The sequence below is a fragment of the Schistocerca serialis genome, chromosome 1, assembly GCF_023864345.2.
Source record: "Schistocerca serialis cubense isolate TAMUIC-IGC-003099 chromosome 1, iqSchSeri2.2, whole genome shotgun sequence".
NCBI classification, from domain to species: Eukaryota; Metazoa; Arthropoda; class Insecta; order Orthoptera; family Acrididae; genus Schistocerca; species Schistocerca serialis.
The window spans coordinates 207,202,733-207,229,411 of NC_064638.1; the positions used below are offsets into that span (position 1 = coordinate 207,202,733).

The following is a 26,679-nucleotide window of genomic DNA, read 5'->3' on the forward strand; positions in this document are numbered from 1 at the left end:
ATTTACTTGGCTAATGGTAGCTAGTCCTATTTTAATATTGGACAGTCTGCGTCTTGTATTGATGACCATACTCTTTGTTTTTGCTGTGTTTATTTGCGTCTCATTTTCCACACGAGCTTCATTCAGATCTTTCAGCACGTTATTCACTGTCTGCTGACTTTCAGCAAATCTTATAGATTCTCTTCTTTTTCCGCCAATACATGTACATCTACATGATTACTCTGCAATTCACATTTAATTCACTTACATATTTCTCTTTTCCCATCTAAGCCTTTCGCAATAATCTCTTAAACAACAGTGGGAAAAGGCAGCAACATTGTGTAACACCTCGTCCAATGCTGCTTCCCTCTGACATTTCATTTCCAATCCTCATCCTTACTTTCTGGGGTAATTATAGATTCTATATCAGAGGTCTCTCTTTCTAGTCTACTCCTTTCCTCTTCAAAATATCCGTCAGCTTGTTCCACTGAACTCTATCAAAATTCTTTTCTAAATCTATAAAAACAGCAAAGACTTTTCTATCTTTTTCCATATACCTTTGGTTCAAATGGCTCTGAGCACTATGGGACTCAACTGCTGAGGTCATTAGTCCCCTAGAACTTAGAACTAGTTAAACCTAACTAACCTAAGGACATCACACACATCCATGCCCCAGGCAGGATTCGAACCTGCGACCGCAGCGGTCTCACGGTTCCAGACTGCAGCGCCAGAACCGCGCGGCCACTTCGGCCGGCCCATATATCTTTCCCCTATAGTTCTTAACAGGACAATAGCATCTCTTGTTCCTTTTCCTCTTCTAAATCCGAACCGCTCCTCCGCAATTCCTCTATCGAGCTTGACATATAGCCTTTTATTCAACACTCTAAGCAACACTTTATCTGCATGAGAAATTAGACTGATGGTCCTATGCTCTTCACATTTTTTAGTGTTTCTCTTTTTCTCTATTGGTATCATAACTGTTGCAAGGAAGTCCTCAGGTCATTTCACTTTCTCATACATGTCATTACAGAGGAAGACTATTTCTTTTCTTGCCTTGTTTCCCAGACGTTTCAACAGTTCTGCTGGGAGATCATAAATTCCACATGCTTTAAGTAAGATAAGTATGGGCAGTTTCACCCACACCTTCTAGTAGTTATACACGTTGCCCCTGGAGGAATGGACAATATTCAGCGGTACAGCAGGAACCATCATTCGAAACGCAAAAGTCTAGTAACTATAGGCTCTAAAACGCGTACCTTAAGAGTTACGTGCATTTCTTTATTTTCGATACTATGAAACAAATCTCTTCTACTACAAGCACTTTGCTTCCCATATTTTGAGAGATGGTAGTACGCGTACCTTAAAACTTCACCTTCGGTACTGTGAAACAAATCTCTCTTTGTTTTCCATATTTTCGGAGGAGCTTTTAGGGACCAAAACAAGCAGAAAAGTGTCTAGTAAACGTGGGCTCTAAAATGGATACCTAAAGGCTATAGGCATTTATTCAGTAGAATAGATGTGTTTCACAGTAGTGAAGATGAAAAAATGCTCATAGCTGTTAAATTATGCACTTTATAGCTCATGTTTACTGGACATTTTTTCTTGGTTTCGTCCGCACTGCCATCTCTCAAAATATGGAAAGCAAAGAGCTTGTAATGGTAGAGATTTTTTTCACAGTATCGAAGATAAAGAAATGCACGTAACTCTAAGGTACGCATTTTAGAGCTAATATTTACTACACTTTTGTGCTCCGAATGACCGTTCCTATTGAGCATTCTTCCTGAGACGTCCTGTATTGTAATGATTAAAAAAAACTAGCTTAAAATACCAAATGAAACTTTTATTATTAAGAATATAAATTTTACAGCTCTATTGTTTTCTTATGACTGTGTGAAAACAGTTAACACTGTAAATGAAACTGAGAGAACTGTACATAAAATGAGTTTAGTTATTGTTACATATGGTATGACATTTCCCATAAAGAAAACTAGATTACTAGCATTTCTAGTGTTAGAACTAGCAAAAGCAAAGATTTTAATAAGAAGGAAAAATAATCAAACAAATGAGTAAATTTAAATATCTCGCAGTGATGAGATGATGTTGATATGAAGTGATGAAATGGAAGCGATTTTAGGACATTATGAGCATACCCTTGGTTATACAAAGGTTTCCAAAGGTGGAACTGGTAATGACAGTACTACTGTTGGTGGAGGAATTGTTGGATCAACACTTGGAGTTTTAATGTGTTAAATCGGTTTTGATGGTTCTGTGACAGTTGCTTGATGGATGATTCTGTTTGACATTTACATTACTCATGAAAAACTTGATGGGAAGTCTGTATTAGTAAGGGTAAACTATGTAGTGGAGGACGAATGTGTGAAGAAGAGATATAAAAGAGAAGTTACTTAAGAGAGAATCCTTTGTGAATTCATAGGAAGGTAAACTTTGGTGTCCCTAATGCTTGTGGCAGATGACAGTACTGCTGGAGAAAGGCGAACACGACAACCAGCTGGTGGCGGCGCTGACAGCGCAGCTGCGGTCAGCAGAGGAGGCAGCGGAGGACAAGCGGGCACTGCTGACGGTGGAGGCTGAGCGCATGCGCGAGCGCGGCAGGCAGTTGGAGGACGACCTGGCGGCGCTCAGGGCACAGCTGACCACGCAGACGGCGCAGCTGGCGCAGAGGGACAGGCTGGTCGAGCAGCTGCAGCTGCGCCTGGACCAGCTGGAGCAGCCCAAGTGAGCAACGCAAGGCGGGCAACCTTACACTCACAACACTTTCTTTTGATTGCTCGGTCAGTACACACTGTGCATAGATATCAGCGGCCGTTAGAACTCGTATTTGGGAGAAATATGGATTTACGTGCTCGGTCAATGCACACTATGCATAGATATCAGTGGGCATTACAACTCGTATTTGGGAGAAATATGGATGTATGTGACCACACAGCTACCCTGAATTAGGTTTTCGAAAATTTCCCTAAATATCTTCAGAAATATACCCACATTCCCATCTCTAGTATTTGTAGATAATCTGTGATGTGCAGAACATGAGTACATCAAACAAGAAGTTCAGGACACAACCATTTGCAAGTAAAGTAATGTGCACAGTCTTCTGGGATAGGCAGAGTGTGGCTGTTTTGTACGTCTTGGATCCTGAAGCAGCCATCAGTTCAGAACCATAAGACGACACTGACTGGCTTAAAGCCCAACTTCCCTGAGTTGGACAGTAGACAAAGACAAGCGTCTGCTTGCAACACTGTAACGCCAGGCCCAGAGTAGATTTGCGACTATGGGACACAATGACAAATTTGTATGTCCTACTACACCTTCACATTTGTATCTCTTTGGGTCTATGAAGGCTGGACTATGTGATCAACATTTTCCAGACCCTCTTACTGTCATCAAAGGTGTGAGACAGCTGTTAGTCTCAGCTGCTTTAGTTTCTTAAGAGTGCGGCATGCGTGCTCTTGTTCATCGTTGGCAAAAGTGCATGTTGGTAAGTATGTGAAAAGATGAGAGTACATAGCTGAAATTTTGCTCTACTTAACCCTGAACTGCTCTAGTGGGGTCCTGGAGAACCCCAGGCGATATGAACACAATACGTAGTATGTGGGCCGGCCGGGGTGGCCGAGCGGTTATAGGGGCTACAGTCTGGAAACGCGCAACCGCTACGGTCGCAGGTTCGAATCCTGTCTCGGGCATGGATGTGTGTGATGTCCTTAGGTTGGTTAGGTTTAAGTACTTCTAAGTTCTAGGGGACTGATGACCTCAGAAGTTAAGTCCCACTGTGCTCAGAGCCATTTGAACCATAGTATGTGAATGGAACAACAGAAGGTGCTTGTGTTGTTGGTAGTCCTCAGTTTAGTGATGCCATTTAACGCGGAGTCTTGCATGCGGTGCTTCCGGTAATATTTTGTGACATAAAAAGAAAGAGGTCTCAGAAATACCCCACCAGAGTATTAACGTAAGTTGTTTTTCATTATCTCAATTAGTGTCTTATGCAACTGAAGTTTTAGAGTACTTCGAAAAGAGCTAAATTTCAGTGATAACATCAACTTTTAAAGTTATGTGAGGAATGGTATCATCGAAGTCGTTAACAGATGACGAGTTGGAATGAATAGTGAATAAATCCTGCGCTTTTGCAATCTGATGTGGAGAGCACAGCAGATGAGCATGATTTTATACTAAGTGATCATGATTCCACCTCTGAAGTTACATCAAAATGATCTGATGACGAATCAGAATCATCTGATGAAGAATCAGATGAAGAGGCGTGCATTAGGCCTTCCGCTGACGAATACTTTTCTTGGAAAAAAGCAGTGCTATAAGTAGTCAATAGAAGCTTCGCCTACAACTCGTACCCGTGCTTACAATATACGCTCCTGGAAATTGAAATAAGAACACCGTGAATTCATTGTCCCAGGAAGGGGAAACTTTATTGACACATTCCTGGGGTCAGATACATCACATGAGCACACTGACAGAACCACAGGCACATAGACACAGGCAACAGAGCATGCACAATGTCGGCACTAGTACAGTGTATATCCACCTTTCGCAGCAATGCAGGCTGCTATTCTCCCATGGAGACGATCGTAGAGATGCTGGATGTAGTCCTGTGGAATGGCTTGCCATGCCATTTCCACCCGGCGCCTCAGTTGGACCAGCGTTCGTGCTGGACGTGCAGACCGCGTGAGACGACGCTTCATCCAGTCCCAAACATGCTCAATGAGGGACAGATCCGGAGATCTTTCTGGCCAGGGTAGTTGACTTACACCTTCTAGAGCACGTTGGGTGGCACGGGATACATGCGGACGTGCATTGTCCTGTTGGAACAGCAAGTTCCCTTGCCGGTCTAGTAATGGTAGAACGATGGGTTCGATGACGGTTTGGATGTACCGTGCACTATTCAGTGTCCCCTCGACGATCACCAGTGGTGTACGGCCAGTGTAGGAGATCGCTCCCCACACCATGATGCCGGGTGTTGGCCCTGTGTGCCTCGGTCGTATGCAGTCCTGATTGTGGCGCTCACCTGCACGGCGCCAAATACGCATACGACCATCTTTGGAACCAAGGCAGAAGCGACTCTCATCGCTGAAGACGACACGTCTCCATTCGTCCCTCCATTCACGCCTGTCGCGACACCCCTGGAGGCGGGCTGCACGATGTTGGGGCGTGAGCGGAAGACTGCCTAACGGTGTGCGGGACCGTAGCCCATCTTCATGGAGACGGTTGCGAATGGTCCTCGCCGATACCCCAGGAGCAACAGTGTCCCTAATTTGCTGGGAAGTGGCGGTGCGGTCCCCTACGGCACTGCGTAGGATCCTACGGTCTTGGCGTGCATCCGTGCGTCGCTGCGGTACGGTCCCAGGTCGATGGGCACGTGCACCTTGCGCCGACCACTGGCGACAACATCGATGAACTGTGGAGACCTCATGCTCCACGTGTTGAGCAATTCGGCGGTACGTCCACCCGGCCTCCCGCATGCCCACTATACGCCCTCGCTCAAAGTCCGTCAACTGCACATACGGTTCACGTCCACGCTGTCGCGGCATGCTACCAGTGTTAAAGACTGCGATGGAGCTCCGTATGCCACGGCAAACTGGCTGACACTGACGGCGGCGGTGCACAAATGCTGCGCAGCTAGCGCCATTCGACGGCCAACACCGCGGTTCCTGGTGTGTCCGCTGTGCCGTGCGTGTGATCATTGCTTGTACAGCCCTCTCGCAGTGTCCGGAGCAAATATGGTGGGTCTGACACACCGGTGTCAATGTGTTCTTTTTGCATTTCCAGGAGTGTAGTTAGTCGCCTTCCAGGTGCTAGACGGGAAGCAAAAACGCTTGATTCGACTGATATATTATCTGCTTGGGAATTGTTCATTACTGAAGATTTATTACAGCTAATTCTCACCAGTACAAACGTCAAGATACACGACATGTCAAACAAATACAGAGCTCCTCAACCAGCGTTCATAAAGCCACTTGATATAATAGAACTGAGAGCATTTATAGGTCTGCTTCATTTATCTGGAGTAATGAAATATAACCACGAAAATGTTGTTGGACTTTTTGCTAATGATGGAACTGGTCGTGATGTGTTTCGAGCCACTATGAGCATTCATAGATTTTTATTCACTTTGTTTTGTATGCGTTTCGATTGTGCTACTACAGGAGATGCTAGGAAGGCTGATGACAGACTTGCAGCTATTGGAGATGTCTGGGAACTTTTAATAGACAAATGTGAAAAGTATTATACTCCAGGAGCGAACGGGACAATCGATGAAATGTCAGTACCCTTTCGTGATAGGTGCAAATTTCGCATATATATGCCTAAGAAGCCAGCCAAATACGATCTCAAAGTTATGTGCATTTGTGATTCACTAACATTCTATTTATGTAATGCATTTGTCTACAAAGGCAAAGGAACAAATAAAAGTATATTATCAGTTCCAACACAGGATGTTTTGAAATTAATAACACCAACTGAGTGAAGCAATAGAAATGTGACAGTAGACAACTGGTTCACGTCACTTGAACTCTGTGATCAACTGCAAGCCAAAAAGTTGACTGTCTTGGGAAATCTAAAGCTAAATAAACCGCAGATCCCAGGAGAATTCAAACCAAACAGAACCTCGGAAAGGTCGAGCTGTTGTATTGCTTTCATCTGTGCACCACGATCAGAAAATTGGTACTCAAAAGAGAAAACCTGAAATGATCATTGATTACAATGCCTCAAAAAGAGGAGTGGACGCACTGGACCAAATGTGCCCCAACTATTCGGTACCACAGCGAACACACAGATGGCCAGTGTCTGTATTTTATGTCATTTTAAACATAGTAGGAGTCAACGCTGCTATTTTATTTCAGTGCACCAAACAACTTGATCAAACTGATGATTTAAAAAGAAGGGAATTGCTACAGAGGCTTGGAATGGATTTAGTAAACGTCATAGCAGCGGATAAATATGGAGTTATTAGGACTTCATTGTAAGCTCAAAAAGACATCTACATCGTGTTCAACCGACGGTAGCTTAAAACAGTGTTCGTGGCGTCCAGCAATTCGGATGCAGCTGTATGTTTGGAGGCGCTCTGCAGAAGGCAGATACTGACACCAGCAGTAGTCAGCATTCCGAGATGGCGCCAGATCGAGTACGTGTACGCACGAGGTGGCTGCATGACAGCCTCTAGCCGTTGCACTACGAATATATTTCTTGAATTTCCTCTGTGTTTGTATATATGTTTGACAGGCAGCTGTGTGGAATTTTTTAAATTCAGGTCATAGTACTTCCACACAGAAAACAAAACGTGTTTGAGAGAACAGCAATAAAAGATTTACATGTTCAGACTCACAGCAGAATCCTCTGATGTGTATGTTGGGACCTCAGATGCTTTTTTCTCTCTCATTTCTTCACTTTCTTTATCTAACTCTTCTTCTTTTATTCTTTCGTTTCTGGGATGACTTAACACGACTATGATACTGTTGCACTCAGAATGTTCTAGCAAAGTCTGCAATATTGTTTCCTCTCTCAAACCTTGTTATATCTCAAATGATCTCAAACTTTTTATATCGAGTTCATTTACAGCGCTAGTAATACGTAAATCCACTTTCGTTTCGAAAACTAAACCTACAAGAGGTATTTGTCCCATGTCATGTTGAGGAGAGATTTATTCGCATTACGCATTCCACCCTTAGTATTCCAGTGTTGCAGCAGAGGTGAATCAGTGATACGTTGGGAATAATTCTGCCGTTTCTTTGAGATTGTTTAATGACTAAAAACCGGACGCACAGCAATCAAGAAACTACACAAACTAATGTCACACATCTGACTCAAATAGTGTTAAAGCCGTTCTCACATGGGCCGAGATAGCTGTCGTTGACATGAAGTTGTACGAGATTTGAGATGTCATCTTCCGTTACTTCACGCTGAGAAGGCATCATCGCGCATGGAGTTCTGCAATATTTAGCCAGCGTGCTAGGAAACACTGAACAAATAAGAAGCAAGTGCAAGGTCTGCATCGAAAGCAGAACTTGGTAGGCACCTTATTGCATTTGTCGCTTTTAATTGAAGCACATATATGATGGGTTTTAAGTATATTCTTATTTACACCCTAGGATTACAGGCTATTTCTAAGTACCATTACGTTATACGAACAATTTGTTATAATTAATGACGCAACAGCAATTAAACCCACCAAAAGATCGTAACTTGTAATTCAACGTGGCGCAGTTGGTTGAGTCATCGACTTATGAAGTGGGTTCGAGCCTTCTTGTATCCCTTTTTTTTCAACTTTATGTTTTCTGAGAGAACGTGTTATTTTCCCTTCTTTTATAACATTTTCATAGATCTTAAAGTTTTTATTTGTACATGTTACAACAAAACATGTTACAACAAAACAACTTGACTACCATATGGATAAGGCAGGAAATTAGCATTTTAATAGAGGTAACGTAGGAATTTTACGTATGTCCATTTTCGTAAACCGACTCTGTGGCCTGTGAGCCAGATACGGCAGACAACTGCGCCTGGAGAGTGCTATAGTCACAAATTACTTTAACCAGTAAGTCCTATGTGACGATGGCACTGTGTCTTGTGTCATACATCTATCTATCTACGTCAGCGTTGGACCACTTGTCCCGTGTGAGAATGGCTTATCTCTGGTTTCCAAACAAATCCTTTCGGACAAAACCGATCCTTTAAACTTATTACTGAATCTCTGTGGCCTATCAGATAGGTAATCCTTCATCTAGTAGACAGCAGTGCATGACAGAAAGATATTTTTTTGTGGATCATAGTGGGGAGAAATTCGCAGGAATGTGTTTTCTGTTCATTAAATTTATGGACTCTGTGACCGCTATAGTAGATATGAGGAATATGGCAACGATGCACAACAACATCTTTGGAGCACATTGGCATGAAAGGGCCATTGATTCTATTGAAAAAGTTACTAGAAAAATATGATGTCTTTCTTACTGGAGAAAGCTCCGAACTCTACACTATTACATAAATACAAGTCACAATTTAACTTTGTTTCCAAAATCTGGAGAGTTTCTGAACCGTTTACTTCAGATTTTCACACGATACTCAAATAAATCTTCAGGCGGCCAGGGGCTACACATTTTTAATATATGTGTTATAGTGATATATATATATATATTATATTATATAAACGATAAATGTTTTTAGCAAGTATCTCGCAAAGTTCTTGACCAATTTACTTCAGGCTTTTACACGATAATTTCTTTAACCTTCAGAAAGACATACGGTTTTTTAAATGATTCATAATAGGGAAATGTTGTTAGCAAAACTCAGCTATAGTCCTTCACTGGCTCATCACAAAATTTAGACGATATTTCTCAAACAATGTAGAATGCACTACTGCCAACAGTTAAAGTGAGCTCCCCACCAGTTTCAAGTGCAAAAACCACCAGAAAACCACTAACTAAAATGCTTCTACTTTCATAATCTCTGAAATTTGAACTAAATTTTTTTAATTATTGTGAAAGAAAACAATAAGTATGTTAGTAATTAGTTCCCTTTTTTATTAAGTAATCAAATATTCACAATCATTAAATGAGCATACAATAAATAAATCAGCAATTTAAGGTCAGTTCTATAAAAACAAGTTCTATAACAACAGATAATTATTTGAACGAATTCGTCTTCTTCAGATGAATCATTTTTGTCTGCATCATCATCATCGTCGGTTTCAGGTTGATTTGGTTCCTTGGTGCCGATTTGTTTGGCAACGTTTATTGGAATTTCATATTCGTTGCAGCTCTTTCCTTCCAACCTCAAACCACACCCTGTTCTTTTTTAATATATCAGTTAAAAGATTAAACTTCATTCTGTTCCTCTGCTTGCTTTATATTACATTTATACTGCTAAATAGCCTCCGAACATCGGAATGGAATGAGGCAGTATTATGAAAGTAATCGCAGAAGTCGCTAATTTCTCCAAACTGGATTCCCCATGAGCGTGTTTGAAATGCAATACTTCATTCCAAAAATTTTTTCATATCTTTAGTCACATTCCAAATCAACAAATGTATTTTTCGTGACTGATCACCCGCTCTTGCTATAAATTCTACACTTTTATTGAACTGAGCCATTCCACCAATCACATCTCCTTTGTTGAGATTTAGTGCTTGTTCAACATTTATCCTGGAATTTTTTTTCCCTTCAAAATCAAATTTTCTGGTAACCTGTTTTTCATTTGTTGAATCAGACTTACTAAAAATGTTACGCACCGATTACGCAACACTTCTTCGTCTTCCTGTGGTAACACTTTTTCTCTCGTTTCAAGCAACTACTTTTCAAAGCGGAATCCGAGATAACATCTTCGATAGAAGAAATCACGAATATTTTGAATTCTATATTAACTTTTTTCAGGTGGACAGGGAGGGGTAGGAGGAGATGGGCAGGAAGGGGGGAGGAGGAGGTGTACAGAGAGGGGGAGGAGATGGTGGACAGGGACGTGGGAGTAGGTGATGGGCACAGAGAGAGGGAGGAGAAGGAGGCGCTGGAGAGAGAGTGGGCAAGGAGAAGGAGACGGGCAGAGAGAGGGGGGAGGGGGAGGAGGAGGAGGAGGAAAAGAACAGGGAGATGGGCGACGAGGAGGTGGAGAGGGAGGGAGGGAGGAGAAGGTTAGGACGTATATGCAATTCCTATACATAATCAGCAATTGAAAAGTATTGACAGGTTCGTTAGTATTCTAAATTTAGCGGAACTTGAGTCTTTGGTGGCGTTAACTGAGACGCCGGCGGCAGGGTGGAGGGCAGCGTGTGCGGCAGTCCGCGCAGCGCGCCCTCGGAGTGCGGCTGGGGCAGCTACGCGCCGGCGCTGCAGGCGGCCGAGGCGGAGCGCCGCCGCCTGCTGGAGCTGGTGGCCGTGCTGCACACGCGCATGGACGAGCGCGACCAGGCCGCCGCGCAGGCCGACGCCCGCTGGCGCCAGGAGCGCGCGCGCGCCGCCCAGCTGCAGACCAAGGTAGGCTCTCAGGGGCGCTTCTCGTGTCTGGGGACCGTGACACAGGGAAACACCGCGGACAAAAAATTGGTCACCTCCACCAGGCATCCCGCTAATGTCACATAATACACTAGTGGCCATTACAATTGCTACTCCACGAAGATTACGTGCTACAGACGCGAAATTTAACCGACAGGAAGAAGATGCTGTGATATGCAAATGATTAGCTTTTCAGAGCATTCACACAAGGTTGACGCCGGTGGCGACCCCTACAACGTGCTGACATGAGGAAAGTTTCCAACCGATTTCTCATACACAAACAGCTGTTCACCGGCGTTGCCTGGTGAAACGTTGTTGTGATGCCTCGTGTAAGGAGGAGAAATGCGTAACATCACGTTTCCAACTTTGATAAAGGTCTGATTGTAGACTATCGCGATTGCGGTTTATCGTATCGCGACATTGCTGCTCGCGTTGGTCGAGATCCAATGGCTCTTACCAGAATATGGAATCGTTGGGTTCAGGAGGGTAATACGGAACGCCGTGCTGGATCCAAACGGCCTCGTATCACTAGCAGTCGAGATGACAGGCATCTTATCCGCATGGCTGTAACGGATCGAGCAGCCACGTATCGATCCCTGAGTCAACAGATGGGGACGTTTGCAACACAGCAACCATCTGCACGAACAGTTCGACGACGCTGCAGCAGCATGGACCATCAGCTTGGAGACCGTGGCTGCGGTTACCCTTGATGATGCATCACAGACATGAGCGCCTGCGGTGGTGCACTCAACGACGAACCTGGGTGCACGAATGGCAAAACGTCATTTTTTCGGATGAACCCAGGTTCCGTTTACAGCATCATGATGGTCGCATCCGTGTTTGGAAACATCGCGGTGATCGCATATTGGAAGCGTGTACTCGTCATCGCCATACTGGCGTATCACCCGTTGTGATCGTATGGGGTGCCACTGGTTACACGTCTCGGTCACCTCTTGTTCGCATTGACCGCACTTTGAATAGTGGACGTTACATTTCAGATGTGTTACGACCCGTGGCTCTACCCTTCATTCGATCCCTGTGAAACCCTACATTTCAGAAAGATAATGCGCGACCGCATGTTGCAGGTCCTGTACGGGCCTTTGTGGACACAGAAAATGTTCGACTGCTGCGCTGGTCAGCACATTCTCCAGATGTCTCACCAATTGAAAACGTCTGATCAGTGGTGGCCGAGCATCTTGCTGGCCACAATACGCCAGTCACTACTCTTGATGAACTGTGGTATCGTGTTGAAGCTGCATAGGCAGCTGTACCTGTACACGCCATCCAAGCTCTGTTTGACTCAATGCCCAGGCGTATCAAGTCCGTTATTACGGCCAGAGGTGCTTGTTCAGGGTACTGATTTCTCAGGGTCTATGCACCCAAATTGCGTGAAAATGTGATCACATGTCAGTTCTAGTATAATATATTTGTGCAATGAATACCCGTTTATCATCTGCATTTCTTCTTGATGTAGCAATTTTAATGGCCAGTAATGTACCTAACTTTAATAATGTCCCCAATGACATATCCAGATGAAGTAACATTAGTGATCCTGCGGCCCAACCAGATCGCGGGATCGTGAATATACCTTTCATCAACAGTCGCAAAAAGTCCCAGACATTTTTTGTGCGATTAAGATAAGGTGACTCTTTGTAATTTATTGGCTTCCGACATAGGCTCAAACAACTGTCTCAACACTGGCAATATGATTCTACAGTTTGTTATAACAATATAAAGTATACATTAGCTTAAGTCCTGCCCTTGTGCGAAGTTGCATAGGCCTAACAAAGGACAGAATCCGACATGAAAGAAATTTTACATCCGCAGTACACTGAAACGAGTAAACAAGGCCAAAACTTTAACACACTATATGCAGAGGTAGTATGCCGTAAAAATCCTACTCGTAACACAGTAAAAAATGATAAAATAGCATAGGTACACATTTGGCATCTCCCCATTTCAATCTACATTAATCATTATATCTCTAAATTAACAACAAAATGTTCTTATATAGGTACTGTATAAATTGTCTTAATGCTTCAGACAGAGAAATAAATATTTGTGCAGCTCTAGAAGCACCATGCAGACAGATCATGAGTATAGTATACAATAGCCAGATATGTGTTTTGCAGCCACACATGTCCATTCACCAGTATTCAGACACTTACACAAAGTATGTACATAGAGACACATTTACAGGCTGAGTGTTCCACATCGGATGAATAGCACATGAGAATAAAGACAGTTAATTATGCTTTCCTCTTCTGCTAGAATTCTAATTATCAGTAGCAATAGATAGTAGCACAGGGAGTTATTACTCGATGTTGTCACTCTTAAGCAACTAGTATAGTATTTTATACGTTGCTGTATCATTGGACACTAACAAGATTTCGAAGCTTTTATGACCAGCAGCCTAAATATTACATGTAAAGACACTTACGTGATACATGCTCCGAGGACAATGTAGGAATATATAGTTTCTAACTTCTTCCTCTCCGCAATCACATAGAGAGGTTACGCTTAGGCTCAGCCGATAGAGGGGTTTGTTGAACTCCCAATAATTAAATTTCAGCCTTGCTACAACAGCGATGAAGCTCTTTGATGTCTGTGCCTTATTGTACCGTGGTACTCTTGGAATCCTGGGACCAATTACTGTGTATTCACTGCGCTTGATTTTAGATGTCGTACATCATTAGTCCTACCACTCTTGTGGCAGCAGCTTTCTGTCCAGGGATACAATGTCTCTGAGAAGGAATTTATGATATTTAATACCGTCACGGAGAGAGGTTTGCTTTGCTAGGCTATCTACTTCTTCATTTTCAGGTACCCCAGAGTGGTCTTTCAGCCATACCATCACGATGTTGCGACACTTCCGCTGCACCTGAAACACAACGTCGCCCATTGCTGAAACTATGAGGTTGGGACAGGTATTGTAGTGGCGCCCAATCAGTTGTAGGGTCGACATACTGTCAGAGATTATGACTATGTATCAGTTGTGGTCGTCTGTGCGAATGTCGGGGCTTCCAAAATGGCAACCAGCTCAGCTGTCGTATAGTAGACCGTGGATCCAGATTGTGTAGGCCTCGTAGTTTGCTTTAAGGTGTCCAATAAGTACTGCCAGCACCTTCCCTAGACTTGGACCCGTCTGTGTACACTACGCACGCAACATGATAATAAGACCTGAATTCCATCGTCGTTGAGTTAGTAGGACCCTGGTTTTAAACGATAAACTGGTCCTGGTACCAACATCCAGAGACGACATTTCGTATGGTCTGTAGCAACGCAGTATAACAGGGCTTTTCCACATCTTGTGCCATAATTTCAGCATCTCCATGCATTCAGCCGCCACGTGTGAAAGTTGCTTATTGATGCAGTATCATCCGCTCACACAGTACGATGTTAATTCCCGGATTTTTACGTCATGCGCCCGATATTCGTCGAGAGAGACAGAGATCGCTTGATTTACCGGGCCAGTCGAAGTACGGTACGGTGCATAAATGCAGCCCTGTGAACGCGCTGTTGTCATTAGCAGGAACGGCAACGTTTGGTGATCAGGAATGTTTAATAAACATCGTGATTGATGTTTTACTGCTACATGAGTGTGTCGACCCTAGCGAAGGTACGAAAAACACCCCTAAATCGTGATAGGACCATCTCGAACCAAAACTACATACTGCAGATTACGTGCTTCTTTGGGCCATCGGTGCACTCGACGTTTTGCACCAGTTGAAAAAAGGCAGTGAGGCATTGCACGACGCTTCACGCCTCCAGTCAGTTTCCATTTCCCTTGGCCCATTGAAGACCAGCGTCTTTATATGGTTCGCTGAGAAATGACCTTCCCGAAGATATTTGACTCCCAATGTTCACTGCCTGCAGTTTCCTACGCAACGTTCTCTCGGAAACTGATTTAGATGGAATTCACTCACTGACAGCACAAATTCTTCCCACGGTTGAAACCGACTGTCATTGACAAGGTGTGACTCTCCGTCCCTTTCGATTAGAGTCTTGTGATGAGTACTGTTCAAAATGGCTCTGAGCACTATGGGACTTAACTTCTAAGGTCATCAGTCCCCTAGAACTTAGAACTACTTAAGCCTAACTAACCTAAGGACATCACACACATCCATGCCCAAGGCAGGATCCGAACCTGCGACCGCAGCGGTCGCGCGGTTCCATACTGTAGCGCCTTTAACCGCTTGGCCACCCCGGCCGGCGATGAGTACTGTTCTTACACTAGGTTACATGATAACGTGTGCAACACTATTCCTTACAGATACGTTGGTCAGTTTGCATTGGTACAACAATACATCAGGCAATTTCATTCACCGTATGGTGATGAGCACGTCCAAACACGATAGCATCTTTCTGGAAATCTGTCACGTCTACCCATCTTACTACGCTGATTCCATACAATCGACTGGCATATTAACACCACACCTGACTTACGTCAGCGACTGAGGATAACGTGACCGTGTCGTACCACTTCTGCACAGTCGACATCGCACCATAGCTACCACCCGTACTCCTTTAAGGAGGTGACTAATATTTTCTCCAGTGAGCTTATGTACCTCTGTGCATTTACCTCCATATTAGATGTTGTATACCACTTCTTTCCCACGAGAGGCAGGAACTGTACATCGGGATCAAGGGAGCCCACTGCCGCAGCGATCTTCGACACACAGAGTCGAAGTCCGGCTCGCCGTAACTTACACGGACGTGAAAGCTGAAACACCGCCGCATAGTAGACCAACCCGCTTCAAACCCTTGATGTAATGGAAAACTGGACATAAAATTTTGCAGAACTGTGTTCTCATGTCGCTGATTATTAATCCGATTTCGGAATTTCAGGATTCAAAATGTTGGTTACAATATGGTGGGTCAAAAATTATACATGTAGTGTGTTCGACTAAAACTTCAGATATAAGGTGTTACGAGATCGCTGATAACGAATTAGAACTTGAAATTGTCCTGTCGAAATGTATTAATCGATATCTTAGATTATTTAATCGAAAGAGTAGCTTGAGTTGTCCACTGAGAGATGGGTCGCAAAGCAGATCTTTTACTTCAGGTGACATCTGTTTGTCATCTTCAAGTGCCTTTCTCGAAGCTCGAAATAAGTGCATTCTAAGACGTCAGGAGCCGATGGAATACGGCAAACGTCGTTTTCTCACGGGAATATTAGCGCGTAAAATCTCCTCGGTAATGCCGGATATCCCTATTTCGAGCTTTCTGTGCATCTTAAGATAGCCCACCAATCGACAATGGAGCATCACAACTATGGGGACTGATGTCGACGCCTGGTACCATGAGTATAATTCTACATTTCGTCCTGCCACATTCAAGCAGTTCGTTTTAAATTTCTCGACAGCAATGGCATTCTTGCTTGACGTTGTCTGCAATATTACTTTGCTCTTCATCATCAGGTCCTCATCAATCCCCAAAATTTGTCTAGTTAACAGCGCATCGTAAAAAAAAAAGCGTCCAGCAGTATTACCATCATTTGTTGTGCCTAAACCGAGCTTGTGCCCTCTGTATAATACTGGAGCTATTCTTTTACTTGGTGGACGTCAACATGAACAGACATATAACAGTGAAAGAGAGAATTGCTCCAACTCTGAGGTGAGTATAAAATAAACCCCTTTGTTGTAAAAGCATAGATTTTTTTTAGAATTTTAATAGTTTTCTAATTACAGATACAAGTGTGCTAATAAAAAACAGTATAATGTCATTTTTGAGGAATTTTATGTCTATCAAGGTATTGCATCTATTAACATCGAAGAATCAATTTTTCAAAATTACAGAATTGTCTTACGATAAGTTTTAGAATTTTGTTGTAGGCTAAAACGAGCGTCCTGTGTGTGGTTACCCCATTACTGTGCAGGGTTGAATAGTATTCGAGTGACCTTTTTTATCCTGTAATTTTCTTCTCATGTAGGGCAAAATTACCAACATCCCCGCTACATATTTTATCCCAAATGTCAAATTTTTTTAAAGACATTTGAATGATCAGGTGTTGAACAGCCCCACGGTAAGGCCCTAGTCTACATGTCAGCAATGGAACTTATTTTGTTGAACAGAGTCACTGTTTTCTCCACCGTCAGACACCCACTGAATGATTTTACTGTACTTGCACACGAGTGGTGGCAAGTCCTTCACTGCATCCCGTCCGAGGGCTCCCATTTGACTAGACGGCAACAGTGAGCCGAAGATGAACCTCTGCAGCTCTAGTGTGAAAGGGCGGAAATACTTCAATGTTGTAAAGCCACTTTGCTTCGTCTGATTGGATCTGGATACCTGGTCACCCGTATGAAAGACTGCTCCGGGTTCTTTGTTCTGAAGGCATTGTCTATTATGATGTTTTTTTTCATTAGATGAGGAGGCATGCCTAAAGGGTATAGGAGGGTCCTATATGAACATCACATTGCTATGGGCTATTTCTAGGCGATCTCACTCTCCTAGCAAATATTTAAAATTATCGCTAGCATGACCGGTGTTAACATCTCTAAACTCTGCCGATACTTTTGTGCAACAAAGACCGTTTGAGAGTAGCACTCATTTTTTCTGAACAAACATTATGAGAAGATTATTTGATAGGATTCGTTCCAGCGACCGGATGATCATCTATCCAAGCGCTAGCCCAGCGCGACAGCGCTTAACTTCGGTGATCTGGCCGGTTCTAGGCGTATCAGTCTGGAACCGCGCGACCGCTACAGTCGCAAGTTCGAATCCTGCCTCCGACATGGATGTGTGTGATGTCCGTAAGTTAGTTAGGTTTAAGTAGTTCTAAGTTCTAGGGGACTAATGACCTCAGCTGTTGAGTCCTATAGTGCTCACAGCCATTTGAACCATTTTTTTTTCGTTGATCTGACGGGACCCGGTTTTAACCACTGCGACAAGGCCGTGTACGTCCAAAGGGGGCTCACGTTTATAGCAATTGCTATCTTTTCAAAATTTATTAACTTCTTAATGAAATGGAATAACGGTCCACAAAAATTACGCATTAATACGTTTACACCCACCTATGGTTACTAACTACACTACTGGCCATTAAAACTGCTACACCAAGAAGAAATTCAGATGATAAACGGGTATTCATTGGACAAATATATTATAATACAACTGACATGTGATTACACTTTCACGCAATTTGAGTGCATAGATCCTGAGAATTCAGTACCCAAAACAACCACCTCTGCCAGTAAGAACGGCCTTGATACGCCTGGGCATTGAGTCAAACAGAGCTTGGATGGCGTGTACAAGTACAGCTGCCCATGCAGCTTCGACGCGATACCACAGTTCATCAAGAGTAGTGACTGGTGTATTGTGACGACCCAATTGCTCGGCCAGCATTGACCAGGCGTTTTCAATTGGTGAGAGATCTGTAGAATGTTCTGATCAGGGCAGCAGTCGAACATTTTCTGTACCCAGAAAGGCCCGTACAGGACCTGCAACATGTGGTCGTGCATTATCCTGCTGAAATGTAGGGTTTCACAGGGATCGAATGAAGGGCAGAGCCACGGGTCGTAACACATCTGAAATGTAACGTCCACTGTTCAAAGTGCCGTCAATGCGAACAAGAGGTGACCGAGACGTGTAACCAATGGCACCCCATACGATCACAACGGGTGATACGCCAGTATGGCGATGACGAATACACGCTTCCAATGTGCGTTCACCGCGATGTTGCCAAACACGGATGCAACCATCACGATGCTGTAACGGAACCTGGGTTCATCCGAAAAAATGACGTTTTGCCATTCGTGCACCCAGGTTCGTCGTTGAGTACACCATCGCAGACGCTCCTGTCTGTGATGCAGCGTCGAGGGTAACCGCAGCCATGGTCTCAGAGCTGAAAGCCCATGCTGCTGCAAACGTCGTCGAACTGTTCGTGCAGGTGGTTGTTGTCTTGCAAACGTCCCCATCTGCTGACTCAGGTCTCGAGACGTGGCTGCACGATCCGTTACAGCCATGCGGGTAAGATGCCTGTCGTCTCGACTGCTAGTGATACGAGGCCGTTGGGATCCAGCACGGCGTTCCGTATTACCCTCCTGAAACCACCGATTCCATATTCTGCTAATAGTCATTGGATCTCGACCAACGCGAGCAGCAATGTCGCGATACGATAAACCGCAATCGCGATAGTCTACAATCCTACCTTTATCAAAGTCGGAAACGTGATGGTACGCATTTCTCCTCCTTACACGAGGCATCACAACAACGTTTCACCAGGCAACGCCGGTGAACTGCTGTTTGTGTATGAGAAATCGGTTGGAAACTTTCCTCATGTCAGCACGTTGTAGGTGTCGCCACCGGCGCCAACTTTGTGTGAATGCTCTGGAAAGCCAATCATTTGCATATCACAGCATCTTCTTCCTGTCGGTTAAATTTCACGTCTGTAGAACGTCATCTTCGTGGTGTAGCAGTTTTAATGGCCAGTAGTGTGTTTAAAGTCTCTCGTCTGCCCCTGCATCACAGATAAAGTTAATAATAAAATTGAAGGATTCAGCAATAAAAGCGAATTCCTATCTTATCTATTGTTTGAAAGGCTTTCTATACATCATTAATTTCAATCTATCTACACCTACATAGACACTCCGCAAGCCACCATACGGTGCGTGGCAGAGGGTACCTTACACCGCTTCTTTTCATTTCGCTTCCTTTTCCACTCGCAAACAGAGCGAGGCAAAAACGACTGTCTGCATGCCTCCGTATGAGTCGTCGTTTCTCGTATCTTCGTGGTCCTTACGCGTGATGTATGTTGGCGGCAGCAGAATTGTATGGCAGTCAGCTTCAAATGCTGGTTCTCTAAATTTTCTCATTAGTGTTTCTCAAAGAGAACGCCGCCTTCCCCTTAGGGATTCCTATTCGAGTTCTCGAAGCATCTCTGTAACATATACGTGTTGTTTGAACCTACCAGTAACAAATCTAGCAGTCCGCCTCTGAATTGCTTCGATATCTTCTTTCAACCCGAGCTGGTACGAATCCCAAACACTCGAGCAGCACTCAAGAATAGGTTGCACCAGCGTCCTATACGCGCTCTCTTTTACAGGAGAACCACTCTTTCCTAAAATTCTCCCAATGACCATCCGCCTTTCTTACCACATTTCTCGCATGATCGTTGCATTTCATATCGCTTTGCAACGTTACACCCATATATTTAAACGACGTAACTGTGTCATGCAGGACACTGGTAATACTGTGTACAAACATTACAGGTTTGTTATTCCTACTCGTCCGCATCAACTTATATTTTCCTCATTTAGAGATAGCTGCCATTCACCATACCAACTAAAGATTTTATCCAGAGCGTCTTGTATTTTCCTACGGTCACTCAACTTCGACACCTTACCGTATCCCACAACATCATCAACAAACAACCGCAAATTGTTGACCACCCTGTCCGCCAAATCACATACGTATGTACTGTAGAAAACAACAGCGGTTGCATCACTTTTTCCTGGGGCACTGTTTAGAAACTGAGGATGGAGTAGATGTACTATGCCTGTCTGAACGTCACATAGTCACAGATATGGAAAAGGTAAGTGCAGGTGGATATAAGTTTTCAGCACGTGTAAGTAGAGACACTTTGGAAGGAGGAGGAGTTGCCATATACACTGAAGCGCCAAATAAACTGGCGGAGACATATAAACAGGCACAATACTGTGCTGCGGTCAGCAACGCCTATGTAAGACAACAAGTATCTGGTGCAGTTCTTAGATTGGTTACTGCTGCTACAATGGCAGGTTAGTAAGATTTAAGTGAGTTTTAACGTGGTGTTATAGTTGGGCACGAGCAATGAGACACAGTTTCTCCGAGGTAGCGATGAAATGGGTATTTTCCCGTACGACCATTTCACTAGCGTACTGTGGATATCAGGAATCCTGTAAAACATGAAATCCCCGACATCTCTGCGGCCGGAAAAAGATCCTGCAAGAACGGGACCCGGGACCAACGACGACTGAAGAGAATCGTTCAAAGTGACAGAAGTGCAACCCTTCAACCCTTCCACAAACTGCAGCAGATTTCAATGCTGGAGCATCAACAAGTGTCAGTGTGCGAAGCATTCAACGAAACATCATCGATATGAGATTTGGGAGCCGAAGGACCACTCGTGTATCCTTGATTAGTGCACGCCCGTCAACACCGACATTGGAGTGTTGATGACCGGAAAAATGTTGCCTAGTCGCACGAATCTCGTTTCAGAGTGTATCGAGCGGATGGTTGTGTACGGGTATGGAGACAACCTCATAAATCCATGGACCCTGCATGTGAGCAGGGGACTGTTAAAGCTGGTGGAGGCTCTGTAATGGTGGGGGGCGTATGTTGTTGGAGTGATATGAGACCGGTGATCCGTCTAGATACTACCCATTTGGGATGCCTTGCAACGTACTGCTCAGAAGAGATCTCCACCCCCTCGTACTCTTACGGATTTATGAACAGGGCTGCAGGATTCATGGGGTCAGTTCTCTCCACTACTTCAGGCATTAGTCGAGTACATGCGACGTCGTGTTGCGGAACTTCTGCGTGCAAGCGGGGGCCCTACACGACATTAGGCAGGTGTTCCAGTTTCTTTGGCTCTTCTGTGTATGTTAAAATCTGTCATAATGTGAAAAATTTAAAAAACTGAAATATTTTGAGTACAGCAACATATAGAAAAATGCGCATGTGTGCTTAAACTAAATAATGGTATTTTTATAATGGTAGCCATTTATAGGTCCCCATTAGGAAATTTTCAGTTATATTTGAAGAACCTGAGTTCTTTGTTGTGTTATATGTCAGACAGAGGTAAGCAAATTATCATTTGTGGGGATTTCAATGTAGATTTTCTGAAAGAGTCCGATAGAAAGCTTGACCTTCAAGTATTACTTGGCTCTTTCAATTTAACGTCAGTTACCTATTTTACTACTCGGGTGGTACAGGAAAGTAGCACACTGATGTATAATGTTTTTATAGACCGAGATAAATTTAATCCAATAAAAACATTTCCTCTTAAGAGTGGTCTGTCTGATTATGATGCACAGCTAGTTACAGCATATGACGCAGTTCCACACAGTAACCCTAAACAGTCCTCAAAAACAGTGCTGTTCAATTAACGATTTAACAATCGAAAATTTTAGGGAAAGAATGCAACAGTCAGACTGGGATGAGGTGTACAGGGAAACTGATGCTAATTTAAAGTTTAACCTATTTCATGACACCTTTGTGAGTATATTTTAAAACATTTTTCCTAAGAAAACTGTGAAATATATTTGCAAGTTAAGATCTAAAAAGACATCACTTACTATAGGGATAAAAAATATTGTAGACAGAAAAGGAAAATGCATCTTATAGCTAGAGTAATAATCCAGAAACAGTGAAAAATTATAAAAACTACTGCATTGTATTAAGAAAAGTTATTAACAAATCCAGAATTATGTGCATTATGTCTGAGGTTAGCACACCAATAATAAAATTAAAACAGTCTGAAATACTACTAAAAGGGAAACAGGGCAACCGAGCCCACAGGAAGAATGTACTTCCATCAAACTAAATGAAAAGTTTATTAACAAAAAGTCAGCAATAGAAAACATTTTAATAATCTTTTTTAAGTGTAGTAGAGAAAATAGTATCCACATATTCATTATAAAATGCAGTACATGTAAGAGGCAATACCTACAGAATTTGATGAAATTGAATTCAACCCACTTTTCCTGCTGAAATCAGGAAAATAATAAATTCACTTAAAAGTAAAAGCTCACATGGAACTGATCGCATTTCCAACGGAGTACTAAAGGCTTGTTCCCAACAGATAAGTATGGTTCTTCGCTCACCGAAACAGGGGATTCTTTTCAGGTAGACTGAAATGTGCTACTATTAAACTATTCCATAAAAAAGGGGATGAATCTGATGCTAACAACTACTGCCTAATCTCACTTCTGATACCTTTATCTAAAATTCTTCAAAAAGTAATGTAGTCAAGAGTAGCATCACATATTTGTAAAAATAAAGTACTAACAATATGTCAGTTTGGTTTTCAGAAGCGCTTTTCGACAGACCATGCTATGTTTACTTTCACTGATCAAATAAGGAATTCTTTGAATAACCGAACGTCACCTACTGGTATATTTTGTGATCTCTCAATGGCTTTTGACTATGTAATCATGAAATTCTTCTAGGTAAGCTTAAGTATTGTGGCATGAATGGGACAGTGCACAAATGGTTTAGTTCACATTTAACTAGAAGAATGCAGAAGGTTGAAACTAACAGTGCAGATAGTCTGCAAAAATCAGCACAGTCTTGTAACTGGGAGATATTAAGAAAGGTGTTTCACAGGGTTCAGTCTTGGGTCCATTATTGTTCGTAATATACATTGATGACTTGCCACTCTGTATCCATGAAGATGCAAAGCTAGTTGTTTTTGATGATGATACAAGTGTAGTAATCACACGCAACAAACAAGAATCAGCTGAGTGAATTGTAAGTAATGTCGTCTAGAAAATTGTTAAGTGGTTCTCTGCAAATGGACTCTCACTAAAATTTTGAGAAAACACACTATATACAGTTCTGTGCAGGAAAAGGCATAACACCATTGATAAATATAGACTCTGAACAGAAGTCTGTTGCTATGGCGGAATATATAAAATTTTTGGTTGTGTGGACTGATTAGAAATTGAATTGGAAGAAACATATTGATGATATGCTGAAACAGTTAGGTTCACCTACTTATGTTATAAGGGTTATTGCAAATTTTGGAAATAAGCATATCACTAAATTATCCTACTATGTCTGTTTTCATTCACTGCTTTCATATGGCAACGTATTTTGGTGTAAGTTGTCATTAACGAAAAAGTATTCATGCACAGAATAACAGCTGGAGCCCATTCACAGTACCTTTGCAATACATATATTCACTTATGAAATTTGTTGTTAATAACCCATCCCAATTCAAAAATAATAGCGAAGTGCATAGTAAGTATGATCTTCACTATTCTGGGTTAAATCTGACTTTTGCACAGAAAGGGGTGAATTATGCTGCCACAAAAATATTTGGTCATTTTCCAAATAGCACCGAAAGTCTGACAGACAGTCAACCAACATTTAAGAAAAAATTAAAAGAATTTATGAATGACAACTCCTTCTGCTCAATAGATGAATTAGACATGAAGTAATAACTGTAAAAAATTTATTATACTGTTAAAGAAAACTTATGATAAACTGACACGTTCCACATCATTACGAAATGTCGTATTCGTGATCTATGGAACAGGTTCTAGTGTAATATACTCCTGACGATACCCTTGTTTCTGATGAACACTCGCCATCGAAGACAACATACTGGGTTTATTACTTAAGAAGCCTTCAAGACACTCACATATATGTGAGCTTATTCCAGATGCTTGTACCTTCGTTAACAGCCTACAATGGGGCATCGTGTCAAATGCTTTTTGCAAATCAAGGAATGTGGACTCTGCCTGATGTCCTTCATCCATAGTTCGCAATGTATCATGTGAGAAAAGGGAAAGCTGATTTACGAAGGAGCGATAATTCATAAAACCATACTGATTCGTGGACATAAACTCCTTAGTCTCAAGAAAGTTTAATGTACTCGAACTGAGAATTTGTTCAAGGATTCTGCCACAAACCGAAATTAGGAATACTGGTCTGTAATTTTGAGGGTCCGTTCATTTACCCTTCTACTACTGTACTAATGTAATATTGAACTACTATAGACTCACAGGACAAAAAATACTTAGTCACTCCAGTGCGCAAGCACAGATGACTCGTTAAGCGTTTATCAGTGGCGGAATGATCGAGTCACGTGTTCAACCGCACAGCCGCTACATGAGCCTAAGGAATTAACGATCAGTGAGATATTTGTGTTTCAAGCGGACACTGTACGTAGACGTAGGTAGATGTAAGAACGTGACAGAGAGCCAAAAACGGACAATCGTGTTTGGCCGTGTGATGTGTGAAGTTGCTGAATTTGTTAGTGTTTTGTGGCGAAATGTTCAGCGTGTCAAGAAGTGGTGTAACGCACGTGGTCGCGAAACACGTCGTCTGAACTGCGGGCGGAAGAAGACCCTAACTAAGTGGAACCGAAGACACGTTTCACAACTTGTGAATCAAAGTCGCGTCCGAACCCGACAGGAACTGCTGCAGGCAATGAAAGTCCTACCCAGCCTATTACAGAAGGATAACATGGCGACGGGAACTGGATTCAATGAACATTTTGAGTCGGTCACCTCGCAAGAGGCGTTGCTCACACAGCCACATAAAGCTGTGCGTCTTAAGAGGGCTGTAAATCATCGACCGTGGACAGTAGCTGATTGGCGGAACGCAATGTGGTCCGACGAATCACTTTCTTTGCCTGTATTAAAATGACGCACGTCCTCGAGTCAAATGAAACATTTCATCCTATATGTGTGAAAGGTCAGGCTGAAGCCGGAGGCGGGTCTGTGATGTTTCAGGGGCGTTTTTCTAATAATGAACTGGACCTGCTCGCCGAGATTATCATTAAAACAGGTCATTTAAAAATTCTGAGTGATCAGGCATTGTCTTTCAGTCAACGTCTGTGTAATGAATATGCTACTGATACCCCTGTTTTTCAAGATGACAACACCAAAAAAGAATATATGACTGGTTTTAGGGATACTCTTCCGGCCTATTATAATTCGATTGGCTTGCAAAATCACCTGACTTGAAACCCACAGCAAATAAGTGGGACTTGTTGGAACAGCCGGAAAACCGCCGATATCGGCATCCCCGCAGTTTCGTGGGACTGTACGATCAAATTCTCAGCGGGCGCCTTAACCTGGGTGCGATGTACCTGCAAACCTAACCAAATAAATGGTTATCAAGTCCAGGGGCGGAATTACACAGTATTAAATAATGCCTGTAATGATTTCTCTAATGATGACTAATATTTTGTCCAGTGAGCTTACGAAAACGAGTTGTTGTTTGACGTTGTTACCAAAAATATCGAGAAGCTCTTGACCAGTTCGTTTTAAGTTCTTACGCGACACTCTAATAAATCTTCGGTCGGATATGGGCTATATATTTTGAAAGATATATTGTAAACAAATATCTGTGTACTCCATAAAGCCGAAACGTTGTTACCGAAAATCTCAAAAATTTCTTGACTGAGTTACTTAATCTTTTTACACGATATTCTAACGAACGTTCAGACGGACACACACACATAACCACACACACACACACATTTATATATATATATATATATATATATATATATATATATATATATATATATATATATATATGGAGAAACGTTTTTAGCAAAATTCTCGAAAAGTTCTTAACCGATGAATTTCAAAATGTTACACGAATCTCTAATATACTTTCGAACAGAAATAAGCCACATAATTTCATATATATGATCTAATGAATAATCAGAAGCGCGTAAGCTATTATATTTTCAATGCACTTTGTATATAAATATGCAAATAAAATATATAAAGAGGGAACGTTCCAGGAAAATATTTCGAAAACTTCTTGACCTGTTTACTCGAAATTTTTCATGGTAGTGTAATAAATATCAACACAGACATAGGCTACATATTTTTAAACAATAATATAAATGTTTTGTGTTAAAATATAAAGAAAATGCTGAGCTGTGAAAATGTGGAGTTTAGCTTTCTTTGCTGCAGGCAATCTGAACTGCAATAGCGGGGCATTTAAACCATTAAACAAGTTATTT

At 42.5% G+C, this 26,679-nt stretch overlaps 1 protein-coding gene across 1 annotated transcript in view; it reads left to right on the top strand.

The window, feature by feature from the left end:
• Positions 1 to 26,679, top strand: part of LOC126460106 (coiled-coil domain-containing protein 13-like) — a 79,352-nt gene that overhangs the window by 49,484 nt on the left and 3,189 nt on the right. The window contains exons 7-8 of the mRNA XM_050095904.1: positions 2,450 to 2,715; positions 10,745 to 10,964. Coding sequence (XP_049951861.1) covers positions 2,450 to 2,715; positions 10,745 to 10,964 — 486 coding nt within the window. The remainder of the gene's footprint in view (positions 1 to 2,449; positions 2,716 to 10,744; positions 10,965 to 26,679) is intronic.